At 38.8% G+C, this 23,231-nt stretch overlaps 1 protein-coding gene across 2 annotated transcripts in view; it reads right to left on the bottom strand.

Moving 5' to 3' along the window:
• ROS1 (ROS proto-oncogene 1, receptor tyrosine kinase) overlaps positions 1 to 23,231 on the bottom strand; it is a 103,632-nt gene that overhangs the window by 45,712 nt on the left and 34,689 nt on the right. The window contains exons 16-27 of one of the 2 annotated variants that reach the window (XM_044917423.1): positions 22,137 to 22,315; positions 19,703 to 19,894; positions 16,165 to 16,265; positions 13,074 to 13,288; positions 12,589 to 12,749; positions 12,059 to 12,203; positions 9,570 to 9,832; positions 7,182 to 7,245; positions 6,679 to 6,881; positions 4,923 to 5,128; positions 3,758 to 4,044; positions 392 to 571 (exon numbers count right to left, since the gene is read on the bottom strand). In XM_044917423.1, coding sequence (XP_044773358.1) covers positions 392 to 571; positions 3,758 to 4,044; positions 4,923 to 5,128; positions 6,679 to 6,881; positions 7,182 to 7,245; positions 9,570 to 9,832; positions 12,059 to 12,203; positions 12,589 to 12,749; positions 13,074 to 13,288; positions 16,165 to 16,265; positions 19,703 to 19,894; positions 22,137 to 22,315 — 2,196 coding nt within the window. The remainder of the gene's footprint in view (positions 1 to 391; positions 572 to 3,757; positions 4,045 to 4,922; positions 5,129 to 6,678; positions 6,882 to 7,181; positions 7,246 to 9,569; positions 9,833 to 12,058; positions 12,204 to 12,588; positions 12,750 to 13,073; positions 13,289 to 16,164; positions 16,266 to 19,702; positions 19,895 to 22,136; positions 22,316 to 23,231) is intronic. The other variant, XM_044917424.1, reaches the window with a different exon arrangement.

The raw sequence follows: 23,231 nt of genomic DNA, 5'->3' as shown, positions 1-23,231 counted from the left end.
ATTACTACAATAAATACAGCACTTTACTCTGAAAAAGACCTGAAATTTAATGCGGTGCTTTTTGATGGACTGGGAGGTGTAAAATGTTGTCAGTGGAGAAAAGACAGAAAGAAGAGAAATTATGGGAATGAGAACAGAAAGAGGACAGACAGAATGACAGACAAGGGTTTCCACTGTCTAAAGTTGTCTACCACAGCCGAGCCTTGTATACACATGGAGATAAATTATGATCCAGGGCAAACAGCAATCACAGTGTGCACCAATCCTGTAGATTGGAGTAACGCTGAGCATAACGAAGGGCTTGGGGGGACAGCCTGGAGAAGGAGACATTCTGAGACTTTTCTGACCCTAAACTGGGAGAACATGCTCATTAAGGGGGTGATCTTATTACCTGGAAAAGGCTGCAGAACTGAACTGTAAGCCAAGATACGCTTACTCCTTTGAGCCTTCACCAGAGAGACAATGGCCCCATTGCTTTTCTTTGCTTGATAAATCTGTGTGCTGTCCTTTGCCGAGGAGATCCAGTATAGAAATTCCCCATCCACAGTTAAGCTTTCAAGTGTTTTTCCTGCTCGTGAAAAACGCAGAATAAAGAACACAAAGAACAAAATACATAGCGTATGTTTCTACTCTACACAATATGTGAAATCCTTTTTCTGTATTGTAATAGCTAAATTTTCAATATGGAAAAAAATACCACCTTTATTTTATGTCATGAAGATTTTTATAGCTATTTTCTCATTTTAGCTCCATCCTAAGTCAATAAGGTAAATACTATTATTATTAGCCTCATTTTGTAGAAGTGGAAACTGAGGCTTTGAGGAGTTAAATAATCTCCTCAAGGTCACAAAATTAGTAAAGGGCAGAGCCAAGATTTACAACTTAACTTGTGTGACTCCACCTCAAGCAAGGCCTATTGGAAGAGAGGTGTTAGAAGATAGGCCCAGGGCTCAGTGTCTTGCTCAATTATTTTTTATCAATGATTAGGAATAAATGCAGAGTAAACACACTTATCAAATTTGTACAGAATACCTGATTCTACTGACGCTAGTATGTTCAATCACTGACTTAAAATTTGAAAATATCACAACAAAATCAGGAAACGGATTGAAATTTAATAGGAATAAATGTGACATCCTAAATTCAAGCTTAAAATCAACTCTATAAATAACAAATGAAAGAAATCTGGCTTAATAATAGTTACCATGAAAAAGCCTATGGGGTTTTCAAATGGCAGGCAACCTCAAGACATGAGGCCACATTTACCTCCAATAAAAGAAGACGGAGGAAGTCAGAGGCTCCCTGCACTAACCAGATCACAGTGAGAGTACAGGGAGTCGCTTTTGGGGGTGACATTTAAGAGGATATCAAGCAGCTGGAGTGAAACCACAGGAGGGTTACTAGGGCAAAGAATGATCTAGAAGCCACATCATGTGAGGAGTAGTTACAGATACATGAATTTTTCCTCCAATAGAAGTACTTAGAATGAGCTATGACAGTCGCCCCAACATATCTGAATGGTTATTGTGTAGAAAGTGATTGATTTCTTCTTTATAAAGTTAGAGGTCAGAACTCAGACCAATGAATGGGAAAAATGGGGAGAAAACTTTGGCGAAATATAGGGGGAAAAATCCAATATTTAGAATTGTTGCAAATATTTGAACACTTCCTTATAAAGAAGATTTTTTTATAAGCAGGTGTTTTTAAAGTCATTTAGATATTCTAATTTTAGGGTTATAAATTTCAACTATGGATTCTTGTAAGACTAACCAGTTCTATACCTACAAGATAATGGCTCACTAGATAATTCTTGTGTATCAGATGATAAAGAAAAATTATTCTGACACTTGTTTAAATGGTAAGGAAGACTTAAGACTACTGTAATACTGCAGTGGGGGAGAGAGATGTGCTCAACTTCACATACAACAAAGTCAGCTGGGGATGCGGAGCCAACAGAGTGAGGGGATGCATGGACAGAAAATTACTAAGAGGAGACATCAAGGATAGGGAGATTCTTGCTAAACAGGCTTACTATGATTTTTTGCTAAAGGCAATTCAAGAACATCAAGGGTGGGGGATGAAGAACTTCATCAGATACCAAGGGTGGGGATTATCTTTAAACTGATTTAGCAAGATTCTTGCTAAAACTAGACTCAGCAATGACAGACTTGGAAGACCAAGGTCAAGGCCTAGTTGAGGAAAGGTTTCAGAGGAGCCCAATGTTTGATCAAGGAAAGTCTTTGTCACAGATTGAACAGAAACAAGTAATTCTCCTAAGAAGAGAAGTTCAAAACATTATTTCTAAAGCCCATTGAAAGTATATTGGAATTGTTTCTAAAAGGCACTAGGTAACATGTCAACAAAACCATATGTGCAGTTATAATAGACACATATATACACACTCATCTGCAATTTCAAAACTTTATTATATAGACCAGCAATGTCCAATAGCACTTGTGATGATGGAAATATTTTATATCTACGCTGCCCAACACAATAACCATGTGGTTTTTAAGCACTTAAAATGTGGCTCATGTGACTACAGAATTAAATTTTTAATTTCAGTTAATTTTAGTTAGTTTGAACTTAAATCACATGTGACTGGTGGTTACTACATTGGACAGTGAGGAGTAGACTCTTAAGAATATATGAGAGTAGGGGGTCCTGGGTGGCTCAGTCGTTAAGCGTCTGCCTTTGGCTCAGGTCATGATCCCAGAGTCCTGGGATCAAGCCCCACATCGGACTCCCTGCTCAGTGGGAAGCCTGCTTCTCCTTCTTCCGCTCCCCCTGCTTATGTTCCCTCTCTCGCTGCTGTCTCTCTCTCTCTCTGTGTCAAATAAATAAATCTTTAAAAAAAAAAGAAAAGAATATATGAGAGTAGGGGCTCCTGGGCGGCTCAGTTGGTTAGGAGTCCAACTCTTGATTTCGGCTCAGGTCATGATCTCAGGGTCGTGAGATCCAGCCCGGAGTAGGACTTCAGGCTGATGCAGAGTCTACTTGTCCCTCCCCCTCCCCCTTTGTCCCTCCCCTCCCCTCTCATGCAAATTCTCTCTCTCTCTCTATCAAATAAATAAATAAAATGATTTTTTTTTTAAAAAGAATACATGTAGGTATTTAGAGTGCATTTTTGTCCTATTGCAGTTACTCCTAATTAGAAGACCTCCAAATCATTTCAGACATTTAAGTATTTCCTCCACAAGCATGTGCATTTCAACAAATAGACCTGTCAAATATTGACCAACTCATGCTGAATATGGAGTCAATGGGACCATCACAACAGAAGCAAAGTAAGGTGCTGGTAGTAAGATCATGGATGCTATATTCAGGCCCAGCTTCAAACCCCAACTCCTCCACTAATCATGGCCCTCTGGATAAGTACCTTATCTTTCTCAGCCTCAGTTTCCTCATCCATAAAATGAGGACACTAGCATCTACTTCATCAAGGTGCTTTGAAAATTAAATGAGGTAGTACATTTGGTAGCTTGCTTAGAATATATAGTTAAGCTCAATAAATTGTAGCTCTACTGTTAATTATAAAATAACAGCAAAAACAACAAAGAAACCCACGGATCCAACAAATTTTGTGAATGTCTATATACAATTTTCCTGGAAACAACTTGACTTAAATTCTACATGAATATTTGGCAAGGTCCAGAGCAAATACCATGTGTAGATTCTTTTGAATATATTCTTTTTAATGGAACAGGAGGGACTGCCATTACTGATGAGCATCTATGTACACATATGGATGTCTTACCAAGCAGAGTGGGCACCATGATAACTGGCCAGCACCGACATCCTTCCAGATCCATGGCCCAGATCTCTTGCCCTTTGACAAAATATATCTGCGGTTTCTTTGGGTCAGAGGTATCAATCGTCATTGTTCCACTAAACTCAAATTGAGTAACACCACAAAAACACTGACTCCTTTCATTTGAATGGTTTGTAGCTATGGGTGGAAGAATGTGACTCAAGGTCTGGTTGATAATACTGTAGTAGAACATCTGAGAGCCAAAGTCTGAAACTTCTGTCCAATACAGGCGACTATAGGGGGAAAAAAAAGACCCTCCAACTTAATAAGTAAAACATATCATTGTAAATGTTAGGTTCCAATGAGGATTAATCATTCCTAATGACTGGAGAGACAAATACAGCCTTTGAGAGAACATGTCCAAGTGTCCAATAACCTTCTGAGATGGAGGTGGCCATAAGCAGTCTAGTTTGTAGCAGTTTCCCATGATTTCTCAATAACTGTGTTTACAACTAAAGCCTTGGACTAAAATGACCTTGAGGTGCTGTATGCAATGAGTCATTAATGGCTGTAAATGTGACATATATTTGCACGCTCTCCATCAACACCCATCTCCATCCCCCTCCTCTCAAGCTTGTTTCTGTTTCTCAATACTGGTTAACCATCTAGTTTCAAGACTATAACCATGCTTATGGCACAAACAAAATATATCTTTCAGCCTGAGAAACTGCTATTCAGTTGCTGAATGGAGGCCTTAAAACTCATCTTACAAGGACATTAATTAAAGATGGATGAGCCCAGAATAGCTTTCACTGGGCCTGACATGTAGCCTGTCTATCTCCTATTCATCTCTTGCCACTGTCTCAGTCCCCCTCTCATCCTTATCATTCGAGGATATTAGGAAATCCACTGGTATAAAAATCTGCTTTGGTTTCCTGTTGGTAATTACCATGACTTTAGGTTAGCCAAGTTGTCAGTATGGATTAAATTTACAAATTTGTGGCTGTGAGCTCATAATTTATGTGTAGAATTACTTACTATGAATTAATGTAGCTAGTCAAGAACACTAAGTATCTTATTTTCCCATTGATGACTTCTAATATTAAACCGGATACTATATTAAATGTCTCTATTTCATCACAACAGAAACAGATACTCATACTTTACATACCTTAAAAGAGGATATACTGAAAAAGAGACTATTGTTGAATTTCTATTGCAAATTTTCAGCTTTCTGGGGTATTTCACCTTGTGTTCAAGATCAACATCAAATATTTGCATTCCATTTTGTGATGCTTTTCGCACAAAGTAAAGATGCCTTGAAATCCAGTCAATTGTAATAATTGTGATATCAAAAACCAGTGTATCTCGGAAAATCTTAACAATAGGTAGAAAACACAGCCAAGGAGACAGTGGTCATTTTTTTTTTTTAATTTGAGGACTTTTCTGTAATCTACCGTATTACTTATTTACTGCACTTCTTTGTAATCCAAAACCTCAAAAGCTCTGGACTGTGTACCGTTTTAACACTGGTCCTCTTCCCACATTGTATTCTTTCTCTTGGTTAATTTCAACTATCATGACTTCAACTATAATTCATAGACCAATGCTACAAGAACAGTAGCAAGATCCCTCATTGAGTTACTGATTCAAACTGACTACTGAACATCTCCATATGAATGACCCCAGAAAACAGAATTCATCACTCCACCCCCAAAACCTTCTTTTCTCCTGCATGGTATATTTTTATGGATTTCCAACACTCACCGGAGGAGCAATCCTGACAAATGTGGTTCATCCTTGACTTCTTCCTATCATGACTGCCCATCGTGAATTAGTCCCATTTTAAATATGTCCCAGATTTGTCCTCTCCTTTCTCATCTCACTGCCTCTCACTTCCTGCCTAACATTTCCTCTGGGTTTCTGTGATAGCCTCCTAATTGTCTAAGACTTAACCTTCTCTAAGTCATAATTCACACCACTTATAGAGAGAGGTCTTTCTATAACATAACTTGATCATGTGAATGACCCACTAAGTTTCTTTAATGGCTTGATGTGGTCTTCAGGATTGGCATTCCACACCTTAGCATGGTGAAGGAGGCCCATTATATTGAGGCTCCTGCCTACTTCTCCCGCTTTACCACCTATCCGTCTCTCATCCTCACCCCCATCTCCATTCCAAGCTCACTCTATTTGTAGTCTCCTAAATGTGGTACGGCTCTCGTTTCCCTGTCTTTACTCTTACTACCCCCTCAGCTTTTTCCACTTTCACCTGGCTCATCTTCTTTGAACCTAACATGTCTTTCCATTCTACCACCACCATCACCACTCCAACCTGGATTGATCACCCATTTTCTGTGATACCACCACATCCTGCCCTCAGCATAGCACAATGCTGTCTTCTGTCTGTCTGCTCTATTCAGTGAATGCCACCACATTCCTGGCATCATGTTCAGTGCCTCACCTAGATTATCTCATTTAATCTTCACAGGAGTCCTATGACCAGATACCACATAATCAGTAGTTAAATAACTTTCTGAGGGTCAGATTTAGTAAGTGGTGAAGCCAGAATTAAATTCTAAATTTCAGATCCCAAATCTCACCCCTTAATAGCTACAGGACTGTCTTCCTAGTGTTAGACTAATACCTAACTGGGTTTGTTCAAGGACTGTGATTTTTTTTTCTTCTATCCCAGGAACTAACACAGTGCCTTATACCAAATAACTATTTACTAAATTAGTCCTGAATGACATTTGCCCAAAATCTAATCTCTGTTCATTTGTGACTAAATAAGTATACAACATCTGTCCTCTTCAACCATTCTTATCTTAATGGCTCAACCACTGACCAATCATTTTAATTACAGGGTAGTGTGATATGCAAATTATCCACATCCTTCCTTCCAGAATATTTACATAGTGAAATACCTCAGAAGTGGACCTGTTGTGCATGTTCAGAAGGCAGAGTGAGTCTCCTTCAGCATAATAGCCCATTCCATCATCAGCTGTATAGCCCACGCTACTGATGTCTCTTTCTGTTGAGAACGTCCAAACAATTTGACTTTGATCCATATCTAATAGAACTATCTTGCTGTCAAAAAGAGTTATGAGGTATGGAAATGGGCTAATTTCTGAAAATAAGAAACAAAACACTTATAATATGTATAAGGGAAAAAAAAAAAAAAACCAAAACTTTGGTTTGGCAAAATCCCCTGATTCACTAGAAGGCTATTCTGAAATCCATAGGTTTCCTCTGGGTTCCTCTACTGTTCCAGTCTCAGTCAACACTATCCAGGCGCCCTATGCTTAGGTTTATTTAAGTGTGTTCAGTGATGATAAAAATTTATTATTTGACTTGAACTTCAGCTCAGAGACAGCTTCATATCCCTGAGAATACCAACAGTCAAGAATGTTTTTTAGGTAACAAATACCTGATGTTTTGGACTTTACTATGTCAGAAAATGGCCCAGGTCCTTTGGATGTGAAGACTCGAACCTAAAGAAAGAAAAGGATACCAAAAAAATTGCATTCAATGGTGTCCTCGATGGAAATAATTACATTCTGAGACTGATAGATTATTGAAGCTTTCATTTCACAATTCTGATATCGATTACGAAGTTTCTTTTTTTCAAGTTTTTATTTAAATTCCAGTGAGTTAACATACAGTGTAATATTAGTTCCAGGAGTAGAATTTAATGATCCATTACTTACATACAACACCCGATGTTTATCACGAGTGTCCTCCTTTGTACCCATCACGCATGTAGCCCATCCACACCCACCTCCCCTCCAGCAACTCTCAGTCTGTCCTCTGTAGATAAGAGTCTCTTATGTTTTGCCTCCCTCTTTTTTCCCCCTTCCCGTAAGTTAATCTGTTTTGTTCTTAAATTCCACATATGAGTGAAATCATACAGTATTTGTCTTTCTCTGACTGAATAGTTTCAAATAGTTACTTCCATCTGAGTATAAAGCAACAAATCACTAAGAGGTAAATATTGCCTCACATTCATGCTTGTGGTTTGTTTTTTATGTTGTTGTTGTTTTTGTCTAAAAGAGTACAAAATAATGGCACAAATCTCCACTGCAAAAGATTTGAATTTCTAAGAAAGGTTTTTAGCTATTTTCACAATTAAATTATGTAGAACATTTTACAGAAACAAAACTATGCATATTATGGTAAACTTCCACTTACTGTGAAATAAACAAGTAGAAGCTTTAAATAACTAAATTTAGATTTAGTTATTTAAAGTTATTTAAAAAAGGAGATTTAGAAAAGGAAAATAATCATTAAAACTTATATTTGAAAAAAAGTTGTGCATCTCAAACCACTTTTACATACATTATCTCTTTTGATCCTCATGACTACTAAGAGCAGAAACTGGACAAAATCACAATTAAAGATAAGTAACTCATCCACAATGACACATGCAAAAACCGGCATAAAAATCATGTCTTCTGAGGGTCGTATACTTTCTTCCCACAGTGCTGCCCTGCATCCTAGTACCAAAGCTTTTTAAAAACAGTTTTTATTACATGTCTTTTATTGTGTAATAAATTATTTCCATCTCCAAACCTTGCATATGTACAACAGCCTATAAAGAAAATTGACATCCGTAATGATGGACCCAAAGGGTAGATCCTCAAGTGCCCTCTCGATCAACAAACCATTAGATTATTTTTATTATACTTCTAGTGTTAAATATATTTTACCATATCATACATACTAATATCTGTATATGGTGTGTGTGTGTGTGTGTGTGTGTGTGTGTATCATGGTACATACATATACCAAGATGTCTTCACTTTTGCACAAGACCATGTTAAGTGAAGCTCATGCATATCCATGTATATCACTTTGCATGGTCCTGTGGTGACTGAGATCTGAAACTCTATGTACATATAGACAGATAAAATTAACCAAGATATTTATTTAATCAGAATACACATAATTCTTAACAAATAGGAATGCGTATCATCTTTAACTTTTATGTACAACTTTTTTGATTCATATAGGTAAACCTAATATATTAATAAAATATTTATTAAATTAGGATTTTACAAAAAGAAAATAGATCCTTAGGATGCTCAAATCTCTAAAACATTCCCCAAAGCCTTATGTTCCCCAAAAAGAGTTGGAAAATAGTTCTAAATGTGTACAACATTGTCACCAACTTGCTATTTAATGAAGATATGAAAATCATCAAGCCGTCTATCATAAGTAGAAAGCTATTTCACATTAAAGTTAAAATGCACAAATGGGGTGGCAGTAGCTTTTTATTCTTGACTCCTATTCTCTCTCACTTTCTCCTCTATCGGCTACCAGACAGTAACTTTGAGATGCCAACTACCTAGCCCCTCAGTTTTTATTTCCATTGGTAGCTCCAAGTTGGGGCATCCGGAGAATTCACAATAGTGATGTGATCTGGTGGAAAGGACTCTAGGAGTTGGACTATAGCACACCACTTCCTAGCCATGCAGCATTAGTAACTCACTGATACACACCCAGGGACATGGCTTTTTCTTCACAGACCATAAGAGGATCAAATGAGATAAGGAATATAAAAGCATCCTCCGTGGTACATGGCCAATAGTGATCTCGGGAAAAAATAATGGTCTGTTCTGAGTCTGAAAGCCAGGAAGTTGTCAAGATGTCCTTTACCTTAGCTGTCCCCTCTCCCCTCTGTATTCCTTGATACCCACTTGACTTCCATGATCACAGTGGACCTCAAATTATTGACACAGTGGCTGAATTCTTAACCTAGTCCTTTAATCAACCTTCTGTTTGCACCGTTGAGACCCTCGTCTGTTTTCACTCTTACCTGGAAGGCGACAGTGTACCCAGGACTCATGCGTTCAAGCTGAAAAGACATCTCCGAGGGAGCTGCATTGATAGCGATCCAGTCTTCAAAAGTTTCATTTGTGTCTGTCTGGTTGGATATTTGGTAGAAAATTTCAAATCTTGTAAACACACCATTTTCATGCTTAGGCTTATTCCATCGAAATTCCACCACAACTTCATTCTGGTTACGGTATTTTCCGCTTGGTAATACAAATATCCTGGGGTTCTGTGGTGCCGACGGAACTGCAAAGCAGAGACACAGATAGGGTAGACAAGAATAAAAGGTTGACTTTTTACCATTCATGGTGAGGGTGTGGAGAAACTTAGTAATAAGTACTTCTCATTCCAGACCACTGAAGTGCATCTATCTTGTTCTTAAAGATCTTCAGGAGAGAATATTCCACAGATTTCTTCAGGAACCTATCCTGATATTTCAGCAAATCTTTCTTATCTTCAACCCAAATACTTCTTGCCAGGACTTAGGTCCATCTTTCTCATCTGCACCCTGTATAGATGGAGGGTGGCTGGCTCTCCTTATAAAATACAATATTTATTCTCATCTTGACACAGTGATTCAGCTGGTGGTGGAAATGGCTGTCACAGGAAGCAAGGCAGGAACTCGGTCCAGCCTTCAGCCAGTTCAGGATGTAACATGAAGCATATCACGGATCCAGGCACTCTCACCTTGAACCCTCCCCGGCAGGGAGTACCCCCCAAGAGTACGGTTTGTGGTTACCATTAATCCTAGAGTCAAACCAAGAATTTAGTCTCTCCCAGTCCTTCAACAAATTTCTCTTCCTCTTAATCAAGAAATTCCTCTGCCTGATGTCTATGTCATTTCATCCAAGATGCCTGTCTTCTTTCTTCAGACTCCTCTACGAGGTACCCCCCCGCTCCACTCTCCACTCTAATTGCATCGCTGCTCGATGTTCGACACTCACATCATAATACAATCTCCAGGCCTGCTTATGCTGTGCTCACATGGGATACCTTTTCTTGCATCATTCCTCAGAGCCCAGCTAGAATTCCCCCTCCCAAAGGCCTTCAGTGGCCATACCAGTCCATGAGCACTGCACTCTCCTAAGAGTGTGGGGGCTGCTTGGTATAGATGAAGCTTTCCATCTTGTCTATTTGCTCTATGTCATTGCAGCTCAGTTCCCACGGCGTCATTTCTACTACCATTGGAAGCATGTGTTTATCTCTACTGTTTTATGAGCTCCATGAGAGAAAGCACATGTTCTTATTCTTTGTTAAATCCCCTCAAATCTAGTACAGGACTGGCACACAGGAAGTGCTTAATAAAGATTTGTCAATCAGAATAATTTCCCGACTGTACTATAAATTTCCTGAAGGCAAAGGCTAGATCTTTTCTTTTCTTTTTATTTTATTGCCCCCAACATCCAGCAGAGTGCTGATGACTTTAGCCCCCCGTGCATCCCCTGACAGATGCAGACAAAGCCATTTCCACAGAAGAGTCCGGCCACAGCTGACATCCCAAGACAATCTCAAAGAGAGCATACCTGGATCCAAATGCTAACTGCTCCAGAACCTGCCCAGGCTCCACTATGTTCCTGTTATGAGACTCATGGATAAATATCATTGAAAGAATCTTAGCAGTTAAAAAACCACAGTGGTGAATGGATGTCTATGCTTACTGAGCTCTTACCACCTGCCAGGTCCTGTGCTAATAAGTTGATATTAAATAAATCAATATGATACTATCCTTGATCACCATTTGCAGAAATGACTGAATGGAGATTTGATCAAACTACAGTGAAAAGTCTGGATTAAGTCCCAGCCCTGCCACTTAACTAGCTATGTGACATTGGGCAGCCACTGGGCTTCTGCTTTCTCATTTGCATAGTTGAGATAGTAACACCTGTCCTACCTTCCTCAGAGCAGGGTGAGGGTCAAATGAAAGGATGAAATGATGTTTCTGACACATGATAAGTATGCAATAAATGTTTAATAAAGGAGTGATACATATAAATGTGGTTTGCACATTTTATAGCGATATGCATGTAAAAATATGACTAGTATCCTTTTTAAAATATATACCAAAGAGAAACGTTAAATTTAGACATCAGTTATTCACCTATGGAAGATTCTGAGCTACCATCATGGGAACATCTACTGACATGCCTGCCTTCCATGAAATTGTCTCTGCTGTTATATTCCCTTTTTCCTTATCAAGGGTTTCACAAATTTCCTGAAACAGGTTTCTGCATCAGATATATTATGATAATCAAGTGAAACAGTCTCTAAGAAATCCTTGAAATATGCTTTTGGAGTAAATTATGCAGATTTATTTTAATGGTGCTATTCTAATCTCTGAAAAGTCATTGAAAGGGTCTTGAATCTAAACGTATCTACAAAACTGACAGTTATTTTTAAAAATTATTAGCTATTTATTCTAGATCATGGAAAGTGAGGTTCTACCTTTTGTAAAAGAGATTCTGACCCATGTACCTGTTTCAGGTGCTCGAAGTGACAGAGATGTTTTGGGGCCTTTTCCCCAGTACGTATAAGGAGTGACAGAGAGATTAAAGAAGGCATAAGGCTCCAGCCCTTCCACAGTAAATACCGGTAAAAGCTGTTGTTCACTAGCCAGGAACTAAAATATAAGAACAAAACATTATTTTCTTAGTGAGGGAATCATAAAATCCTTTACTCCTAATTAACTAAAATCCCAAACTCCGGTTCACATGTAAAGTCAAAATGTGCAATTTTGGAAACGCTAATGTTGGTAAGGTCCATGTGGCTCCACATAAACCAGTTAAAATCTAACAAACCAGTTGTTACCACTAGCCACAAAATGGTCAGAGACTGGCTATAAACAAGGGTTCTCAGGAAAAATCTTAACAACCAAATGCTACGGGAACAACAAAGGAAATCGACGGGCTTGGCTAAATGAAGGAAGCACAGATCAGTGCAGGCAGGGCTGACGCAGATGGTACAGACTGCTTGAAAAATGGAAGCTACTAGAACCAACACTATACCTTAGAATGAGAACTGAATTCCACACTGTAGAAAATTACACCCCAATCCACTGCAGGGGGAGCATTCCACAGGATTTGAAAACTTGAAGCATTCCCTTCGATTCTAAATGAAGACTCTTGAACAGAATCTGGGATGACCTTGGGGGTAATGGAAAAGTTGCCTGTGGGATGAAAAGAAAGAATAGAGGGGGAAAGAATTTAAGATTCTCAATCATCATAGAAAACATGGAAAATTAATAGAAATTACTAATAATTGGCACCAAAACAAAGTTTACCTTTCCTTGAATATATCCTGAAATTTTTCTTTTTCTGACTGTTACATGCTGCAAATTTGGGTTAAGAGTGAACTGACTGCAAGCAAACCAATGGAAACTACTAAAGCCTTTTTCTTTTAAAAACATAATTGTTAAGAAAAAATCCCACCCAAACATTTATTTAACAAAAAGTTTGGAGGAGAGAGGGTAAACAGGAATAAAATCTTGTACCTGGCAGAGGCTTGAGGGACGTCTGAATAATCGTGAACTGATTAAATTTGGCTGGTTCCAAAACAGAGACACTGGCTCTCTGACTTATTTCCTGAGCTGTGATAATCCTAAAGCCATTGATCCAGAAGAGTCGACCACTATAGTACATCAGTGTATTCTGGGAAATTTCTGAAGTACTCCAGGCTGCAAATTCTGTGATGTTGGTCTCCCCAGAGCTGCGAAGACATGGCACCAATTACCATGTGTACCTAAAGTGGGGGGGAAGGGCTGCTACACGCCAGTACTGGAGAGATTATGTGTTTGTGAGAGTGTGTGTTTGTGTATACAAGAACAAAAATCACTATCGATAATAACAATAGAACATTATCAATAATCATTGTTATTTTTAGTTCCATAGAAAGTTGATTTTTTACATTTTTGTTCAAGTATACCTAAAGCAAACTTTCTAGGACTTTTCTTCTTAATGTGATATTGCAATGGCAAGAGGATACACAGATTTTAACAAATACTTTTGGTTCTTGGAAGTACCCTGAATATTGACTGCTTTCTCCTCACTGAGCCGTGCCTCCCTCCTATACTTGGTTAGTCACCTTCCTTATTTGCCATGCATCATTCTAGCCTGTTTGGTCCTTTACTTTACACTACTCACAACTGTTGCTTCAGTGATACTTATTAAGCTCTTCAGCTTATTCAAACTGCTTCTTTTCAGACTGGGGGATTCAAGTTAACAGACTATTACTTAAATTGATTTTACAGTTTTTTCTTGATGACAGAATTTTACAATGATTTTTATTTAAAAATCTGCTTAGTGGTTTCTTAGATTACTCCAGTTGCCTAGTACTCAATAAATAGAAACTATCTCAATGATGTTCAGCCTTTTGAAGCAGTGGTTTGACTTTTTTTTTGATGATTTCTCTGAAGCTTTTTAGAGTGTTGACATGTCCCTCTTTAGAAAAGTATGAAGTATGGCATTTAAAATGAAAATACATAAAAATTTTGATTTGTAGGGGCGCCTGGGTGGCTCAGTCGTTAAGCGTCTGCCTTCGGCTCAGTTCATGATTCCAGGGTCCTGGGATCGAGCCCCACATCGGGCTCCCTGCTTGGCGGGAAGCCTGCTTCTCCCTCTCCCACTCCCCCTGCTTGTGTTCCCCTCTCTCGCTGTGTCTCTCTCTGTCAAATAAATAAAATCTAAAAAAAAAAAAATTTTTTGATTTGTAAATTTCACAATACCTCCTTGACAAAACTGAAACTACCTAAGAGGACCATAACTGGGAATTGGGAACCTTATAAAGAAGTATATTCACGAAGACTATTTCCATCATCCTTTTTCTAGTAAAATACTCTATTCATACCAACACAGTTCTGAAGACAGTATCTGATTCACCTTTCGGACTTTCACCTACTTGTCTAATTTTAAACCTTGTTATTTCTATTTCTCATTAGAACTTTCCAGTAACCTTGTGAAATACATAAAACCAAATTCCAAACGGAAGGAACCTCACCAAGCAGGATGCACTTGGTCTGAAGAGGCTAGCCTCTTCTGGACCACCCACAGAGCTCCCGCAGCCTGTATCCTGTGAACACGTTTGTGTTAGTTTTGCTCACCAGGTTGTTCGTTTCAACATTCCCCAAATAGTTTCCAGGGCAGAGGATTTCCCCGTGGGGTGAGACTGGATATCCCTTAGTTGCTACTGGCTTGGATTGCCCCTCATTTCCAGCTGAAGACTCCTCCCCTGTAAAAATCTCCTGAGCTAACCAGAAAATTCTTGACCTCCAATGTTCACAGCACAACTTCTGCAAAACCTCTTCACTTTCAGGAGGTCAGTATGGGGCTTCCTTCCATGTGGAATTTTAAACCCTTCAGCCCTCAGCAATAGGTGAGGCTGGATTTAAATCAAAGCTCAACAAAAAAGTCATAAAAAGACAAACTCTTCCATGATGCTATGAAGTTGTGTATAGAGGTCAGCTGAGGTTACTAGGCTGAGGGTTCACTCATTTACTCATTCATTCAACAAATGTTCTGTGCCTACTTCTGTGTTAGCCACCAGGAATGCAATGGTAAATAAGACAAATACAATCCCTGCCCTCATAGAATACACAGGCTAGCAGAAAAGGCAGTCTGGTAGAAGATGAGCAAACAATGACACTGCTGAACATCACTGTAAGAAGAAAGGTAGAGTGGATTCCTTAACAAGGAGACCTACTGGAGTCTGGTCAGAAAAAGTGCTTCTTAAAGAACAGTGTTTAAACTGAGCCTTGCAGACGGAATACCAGTTAACCAAAGGAACTGAGTCTGTGTCTTAAAATGTATTTGTCGAAAATGATACACTGAAATACTGAAGATCTGAGCATCTCGTATTATGTATATTACACCTAATTTTATTTTATTTTTTTGAAGATTTTATTTATTTATTTGTTACAGAGAGAGAGAGAGGCAGGCAAAGAGAGAAGCAGACTCCCCGCTGAGCAAGGAGCCTGATGTGGGGCTGGAGCCCAGGACCCTGGGATCATGACCTGAACCGAAGGCAGACGCTTAACAACTGAGCCACCCAGGCATCCCTACACCTAATTTTAAAAAGCAAAAATGTGTAAAAAAAAAAAAGTGTAGGAAAAATACTAGGAAAAAAAACCACAAACAACCCCAGCAGCACTATTACGCAAGACATGGTGATGCCGAGAGAACTGGGGGCTCAGTTTGAGGACACAGATTGAGAGAATAATTCATGTGCTTCTTTCCACTCCAGTTTTCATGTGTGCCAGACAGGATGATTTCTGCCTAACTCCATCATGTACACTCTGCTTTGTTAAGAAGAGGAAAAAACACATCTATCCATTTCCTGAGCTCTCGAGAAGCATTCTTCTCAGTGTCTTCACCGTACTGTCTTTCTACCCCATCACAGGATTCACCATATTCCACTGTAAGTAGTTGTTTACAAACCTATCTTACCCCACAAGCACAATGCCTGCAGAAACAGTGGGTAATTGGTAAATGTTTATTGGAAGAATAAATGAATTTCCATGCATTATCACATAACTGAGGGGGTAAGTCGTTCTCATCCATAACCAATTGTTTTCAAGGGCGATTACTCACCTCTGCCCCCGAAGAACAGCTGCGTACAGGTGAATACATTGACTGTCTTGAACCAACCAATACAGGAGCCCATCGCTAAGGTCTAAAGTTAAAGCAATTACCTAAATAGAAAATAAGGTAAGAAAATGAATCAAATACATGTTTGGAGGATACCTTTGTGAATAAGTCACACTTAGGCCATAGAGTTCTCTTTTAACATCCTCTTTGGAATAATAAACTCAGTGATTTTTACCTTTCACTGAATATCAAAATTACATGAGTGTGCCTGTTGCTATGCAATTTGGATATAGACACTGGTTTCATAAAAATCCTCAAGAGGCAGGGATTCTTGGAACCACAGCATCAGCATCACCTGGAAACTTAACACAAATTCTCAGCCACATTTCAGGTCCTACTGAATCAGGAACTTTGAGCCACTATGTCAAGCCTTGCCTAAAGCTAGCCATAACTTTGGACTCTGGCCGCATCAGTCTATGAATTTCATTGTTGTTTAAATCTGTTGTTCTCAAACATGGATGCACATTAGAATCACCTGTTGAGTTCTTTAAGCGCCCCCCCTCAATTCCCAGAGTGCCTCCTATTAAATTATAATCTCTGGAGATGGAACCCAGTTTCCAGTGTGTTTTCAAATTCTGCAGATAATTTTATTATGTCATCAAGCTTGAGAACCAATGTCTTAAGCCATTTTAAATTATATTTTCTGTTAATTACAACCAAAATGTCCTGACACATTTAAAAAATATAATACACACAGGGTTTTTATGTGTTATAATTAAATAGAGTCATGTATATATAAAGTTCTATTTCCAACTAACATCTGAAAACCACTCCTTACTAATCTTCCCTCGTCTTCTTGTCACGGTGCCTGTCTTAACTTTATGTCCAGTTGTCTAGGTGAGGCCTGAGGAAAGTCTGCTTCTCCTATGACATAGACTACATGGATAGAAGTTACAACCCAAAGGAACACTTTTGCTTTCTTTGGCGTTAGAGGTAATTTTCAAATAAGCTGAGATTGCCAGGTGCCTGACCTCAGTGATGGACTGTTTCTAGAGCAGACCTAGAGGCTAAGAGGGATCAAGGATTAAAGTTGACGACTACACCTTTAACAAGACACTGCAGCAGAAAAACAAAAATGATGAGCCAGTGAGAAGCGTAAAAAAGAATACAGCAAGCTATCCAAGAACTAAAAATTCTTGCTGACAGGTGCCCCAAGGCCTGCTACAAAGGCACGTCACTGTAAGAAGCTCCAGCTATCATACACATCACAGCCTGCTGTCTTCAAGGAAACTCAACCTACTCCTTTCCCACAAAATAAAAATAAATAAATAAATATACACTATTCTAGCGATCCCCAGCCCTTGGGCAGTGGTATCATGGCCTTGCCTCAGGCTAAAAGAAATGTACTGACTATTGTTTCAGTTAAAGTGAAATCGGGTTAATCTTGTTTGGTTATTTATAATGAGATGCACTCGAGTTTTCCAAATTATGAAGTCTCTTTTATCTCTTAGAAAAGAATATTTTACAACTCCCTGCTCTGGAATACAACAAACTATTTGAGCTGTAAGTAAAATTCAGGTGTTGGTTACTGCATTCCTTTGCATCAGTCATTTGGGCCCACATTTAAACAGAACCAGAGGATGTTCCATAAGTCTTTGGTAACCATTGTTATGTCTAATAACGCCCATGCCTTGGAAATAATCCCTTTGATCGAAACTAAAAGCTTGAGGTTTAATCCTGTGGTAAAATGTACTATGTACTAGGAGCCCACCCAATCCATCAGATGTGGCAAAGGGTATCTGTTCACTTTAGATGAATATCTCACAGCATTCTCCCTTTGAATCACATAAAAATTGGGTCTTTCTCTAAGGAATTGGCTGACTACTTTATTATATCTGTTGATTGCAAAGTATCTCATGACTCCATGATAAATCTATGAGTAACATATGAAGGAATGACAGTGAAATGGAGAGTTTTGCGCAGTGCAAAATGCGTTACCTTCAAAACACCCACTAGCTTTAACGGAAGCAGATGGGTAAGACATCAAACCATGGACCCAGAACTCAGATTTGTACAAGCAGCAACACTTACCAGCCCGTGAGGGGATTTGGTGTGGGGATTTAAGGAATGGTGTGTTTCCCTAAACATGCTGAGTAATCTAATTTTTCACTCATTTTCAGGAAAGTCCCCAGGGCCGCTACAGAACTTTCCTGAGTAAATATGTCTCAAATGACCAGATTGGAGCAGTGAGGGAGATTACTGACAAAGCCCCAGAAATAGATAGAACATTACTCCTGAGATAATATTATCTTTAATATGCTTTTACTAAAATAAAAGTGCTTTGCCCTAACACTTCCTATTGAGACATAAAAAATATACTCTCCTGTATTCAGACTCAAGTGGCTCCAAAGTAGAATTAAGGGATGTTTTCATGATTTGACAGGAATGATTAATCTCTGGATATGTGTATAAGTCTTTATTTCTTTTAAATATCTGTGCTATGATCTGTATATGCAAATAAGGTCTTTGAAATACCCTAGGAATTACAGCCCACATATCCTGAAATTGGAGATCGTGTGACTCACAATTTGTTTACACATGATCTGGTATATCTATATTATGTGTATTTTACCTTTATTGGCAGATTAAAAAAATGATTAAAAAAATAAAAATTTTAAGGCATATCTTAGGTTGAAATAGTATGAATGCTTTATTTCTTTTTCATGATTTTCTGTGATTTCTAAATTCCTACAGCAAACATATATTACCATTATGATCAGGAAACACAAAATTCAGATATTTCGATGAGTAACTTCAGGGTCTCAAGAATATAGGTATTGTTTCTAGAAGTTGAGGATCAAGAAAAATATGTATTGCTTCTAGAATTTGAGGATCAAGAAAATGAAAGTAATGTGTTTAGATATATTCCTGTATTAGGTGTGTTTTTCAGATTTAGTTACGGTGATAAGAACTTCACTATTGAGTGGTTACCGTGTGCCTGGAACTATTCTCCGTACCTCCCATTAATTATCTCATTTAATCTTTTCAACAGCCCTAAGAGGTAGGACAATTGCTAATATTCCCATTTCTCAGATAAGGAAACAGACAAAGAGAAGTCAAATACTTTGCCTAGGAGTCACACAGTTTTTAGACCAGTCAGTACCCAAAATTGATCGAATATAATAAAACATCTAAGCAATCTGTATCCAAAATTGATGGAAAATAATAAAGCATCTAATTATTACCCAACAAGAAGCTCTAAAACATTCAATACAATTCCTAAGGACTCTAAAAACAGTCAGAAATTAAAATGCTTTTAGGTGCGGGTCCATTCAAGATAAAGCAAATTACAAAATTCTCCATATTGTATTTAAACTTATTTAATCCATTATGACAATCAAATGAGACTTAGAGAAATTTTGGTTATACCGACATCCTGACAGATTTCCTTTCAGATTCTACCAGAAACAGCATTGTCATAACTATACAGTAGCACTACTTAATATTCGTAAATGATCAGATCTTATATTTAATTCATCACCTTTTTCCCAGAAATCCAAGGCTGTGCCTGTAGTACCAGGAAACTTTCTCCATTTAGCCTGGTACTTTCCACTGAGTAGAGTGTGGTCCAATAGAGATAACCTCCAACTGAATCCACCACCATGTCATTCACCAACAACTTCACATGAGTCACAATGTCTGTGTGCCCTGTCAACAGAGACTGCCTTTGTATCTATAAAACATAATTATATGGTCGGTTAATAATTTTCACATGACATGGTTATTTCTGAGTAGTTTTTTGCAATCATTAGTAAATTGCTGCATTCATCCAAGCACGAATATTTATTAGCACTATGTGCTGGGTAGTGTGCAAACCCTTGGGAGCATAATAGTCATGGGGAACACCCTCATGGAGCTCATCTCTTTTCATGACTCTAGAAAAAAGGGAGGCGAATTGATTTTGAGTTAAAATACTTACTTTGCCTAATCATACAACCAGACAATTGAAACACTGCTAGATAAGAATGCATTGGATTGGACTCTTGAGGAGATGTACACATCCTGATAAGTGATGACCTCTCTCCTTGCTCATCTCTATCAGTATATTTCTCTGATATTAATTCTGCCATTACTGCATACCTATTATGTATCAGGCAGTGTATGTTTTTATCTTTAAAATATTAGCTTTTGTAACCCTAACATTATAAAGGATTTCTATCACAGGTTAACTGGGTTCAAAGAGGCTAAGTAATTTTTCCTGGAGTTAAGCAGTTTTGTCAGAGATAGAGCAAATACTTGAAAGCAGTTTTTACATCTACTCTTCCACTTCCTCCTTCAAAACTATTTTTAAACTAATCCATTTCAGGGAGTATTCTCAGATTTACCCCACTCAACTCCATTCCACCCGGATAACATTGGCACTTACGAATTCAGCCTACACCACCTTGCTTCGTCTCTAAACACATTGCTTTGTATGCTTCTTCTATTATTGTATATAGGTATTTCATCTCATCAAAAGAACAAGGACAAGTAGCAGTGGTTTACACAACACTGAACATACTAAAAAACTGTACTTTATACAATAAAAGGGTGAATTTTGTTGTATGTGAATTGTATCTCATAAAGTTGAATTTTTTAAAACAGATACATGTCTACTATTTACTTTATATTCCCTACTATGCCTATCCTCATGGCTCTCAACACATTGGTAATAGATAAATGATTGTTGAATGAATAAATGAATGGACAGTTAGTGCCCTCCTGATTAGAAAATGGTTCCAGTACCATATTTCTGGATCTGTCAGACCAGTATTCTCATCATTAACCATCCTTCTCTTCGAAGGGTACCACTACACAGATGTGTAGGATGTCTTCATTTTGCACCCAGCTACACTTGCCCCCCCACTCTGCCTGACTCTGTGTGCCCGGCGCCTGGTGCTACAGGCTGCATCAGCCGGACTCATTCTCTGGCTTCCAGTGACATTCAGCCAATGGAAGCACTGGCAGAAGATCAGAGGGCAGAAAGAAAGAAGGATTGGGGTCCTTATAGCCCCAGGTCGCTCCTTGGAAGACCGTACCTTCTGACAGTGGCTGGGTTTCATGTCAGCAGCTTCTTTTTTTTTTTTTTAGATTTTATTTTATTTATTTATTTGAGAGAGAGAGAGAGAACATGAGAGGGGAGAGGGTCAGAGGGAGAAGCAGACTCCCCGCTGAGCAGGGAGCCCGACGTGGGACTCGATCCCGGGATTCCAGGATCATGACCTGAGCCGAAGGCAGTCGCTCAACCAGCTGAGCCACCCAGGCGCCCCTTTGTCAGCAGTTTCTATAGCTTTAGCCCTCCCCAGATTCTTCCCCTACAGCCCCTTGCCCTCATATGCCTGAAGATTGTTATATCTTCCCACACTTACTAGCCCCGGCCATGCTTTACCATCCTTTGCTCATTTTCCTTAGCCCTCTCCACACCTTTGAAAATAGTCCCTTCATTGGGTTTCCTTTAATCATGCCTTTGGAGTGTGTCATCTTCCTCCAAGACACTGACCCTCAGATGAACATTTTCATATATTTAAGGTATTATTGAAAATCTAGAACTAGTGTACCAAACAGCGACATAAAGCTTCCTTTACATATAAATCCCTTTTAATTAAAAAGTGAGTAGGTTTGGGTGCCTGGGTGGCTCATATGGTTAAGCATCTGCCTTCGGCTCAGGTCATGATCCCAGACTCCTGGGATCGAGTCCCGCATCGGGCTCCCTGCTCAGCGGGGAGCCTGCTTCTCCCTCTGCCTCTCTCTCTCTCTCTCTCTTATGAATAAATAAATAAAAATCTTAAAAAAAAAGTGAGTAGGTTTGAGGACAAATATTAAATAACAGCATAGGTGGTATACAAGTATGAAAAAAAAAGTCATGAAAATGACATGTAAGTCACTGGAGGGTGGGTATTGTGCTAGAGCATCCAGAATGCTGAGATTTAACTTACCACATATGTCTTTCCAGCCCAGTAGAGAAATTGACCCAGCCAATCAAAAGCTAGAGCCCCTGCTCCTGCAATGTTGGATATGTGATAATTTTCTGAGATATCCGTCCCATTCAGCAGCCACACGTAAACATCACCTTTCATATCGCTGTAGTAGAGGCTGTTGTTATACCAATCCATGTCTCAAAACAAAGTGAATTGGTAGCAGTTATTTCTCATGCATGCCAGCGTAAACGTGGTGAGTCAACAAATCACACATGCACCTCCATATACTTTCAGAGTGCATACTAACATGATATTCATTAGAACTTCAGGGATCTGTCAAGAATGTTTCAATAATGTTCTCTCAACATCTCAACCCCTGGGACTAGGGAGAGGGATTAATATTCACTGAGACCCTCCTCTTTGCCAAACATTGTCCCGGGCACTTAACAGATATCACTTAAATCTGATAACAAAGGTTTAAAAAAGGGATTATCCCCATTTTTGACTTGGTGAACCTGAGACCTCAGTGAGATTATCTATTCTGCCCAAGGCCTCACAGATGAAAACAGTAGGAGCCCAGATTGAAGACAACTCCAAAGCATAATTCTTTCTACTATGACCACACTACCTCCTAAGCCCAAGTCCTACGTTGGTCAGAAATGCTGCTGTACTTTCAGTGGCCCAGCGAATATAACAACTAATTCACATAACTATAGGAGATGTCATCTGCACGTAGGCTCACTGGTGCACCACCTCACAATGAAGACTTTCCTTCATCCTAAGGTCTTCTAGGCAAAATTACCCACTTATTACTTAATAATGCTCTTTGTCAAGAAATTATTTCTTCCACTTTACTTAGAACTCCGTGCAACCATTCCTTGCGTCAGTCTTACAGCAAACGTAGTAAGTTACTAAGTATAGCTATGTTAGGTTCGGAACCAGGTAGGCTGTTATCTCGAGATAACATTGAGAGGTTCAAATATAGGAGAACTATATCAAAGCCTTACTGAAATGGGCATAAATCAATAAATAGCCTCACATTTTGTGAACTAATAAATAACACCCATACTGGAGAACTGACATTTTCTTAATGGCATCATTGGCATCGTAGTT

Source organism: Neomonachus schauinslandi, chromosome 8 (assembly GCF_002201575.2).
Source record: "Neomonachus schauinslandi chromosome 8, ASM220157v2, whole genome shotgun sequence".
In the NCBI taxonomy this organism is placed as follows: Eukaryota; Metazoa; Chordata; class Mammalia; order Carnivora; family Phocidae; genus Neomonachus; species Neomonachus schauinslandi.
Note: the sequence above shows the minus strand (reverse complement) of the source record. Positions and strands in the feature narration are given on the sequence as shown.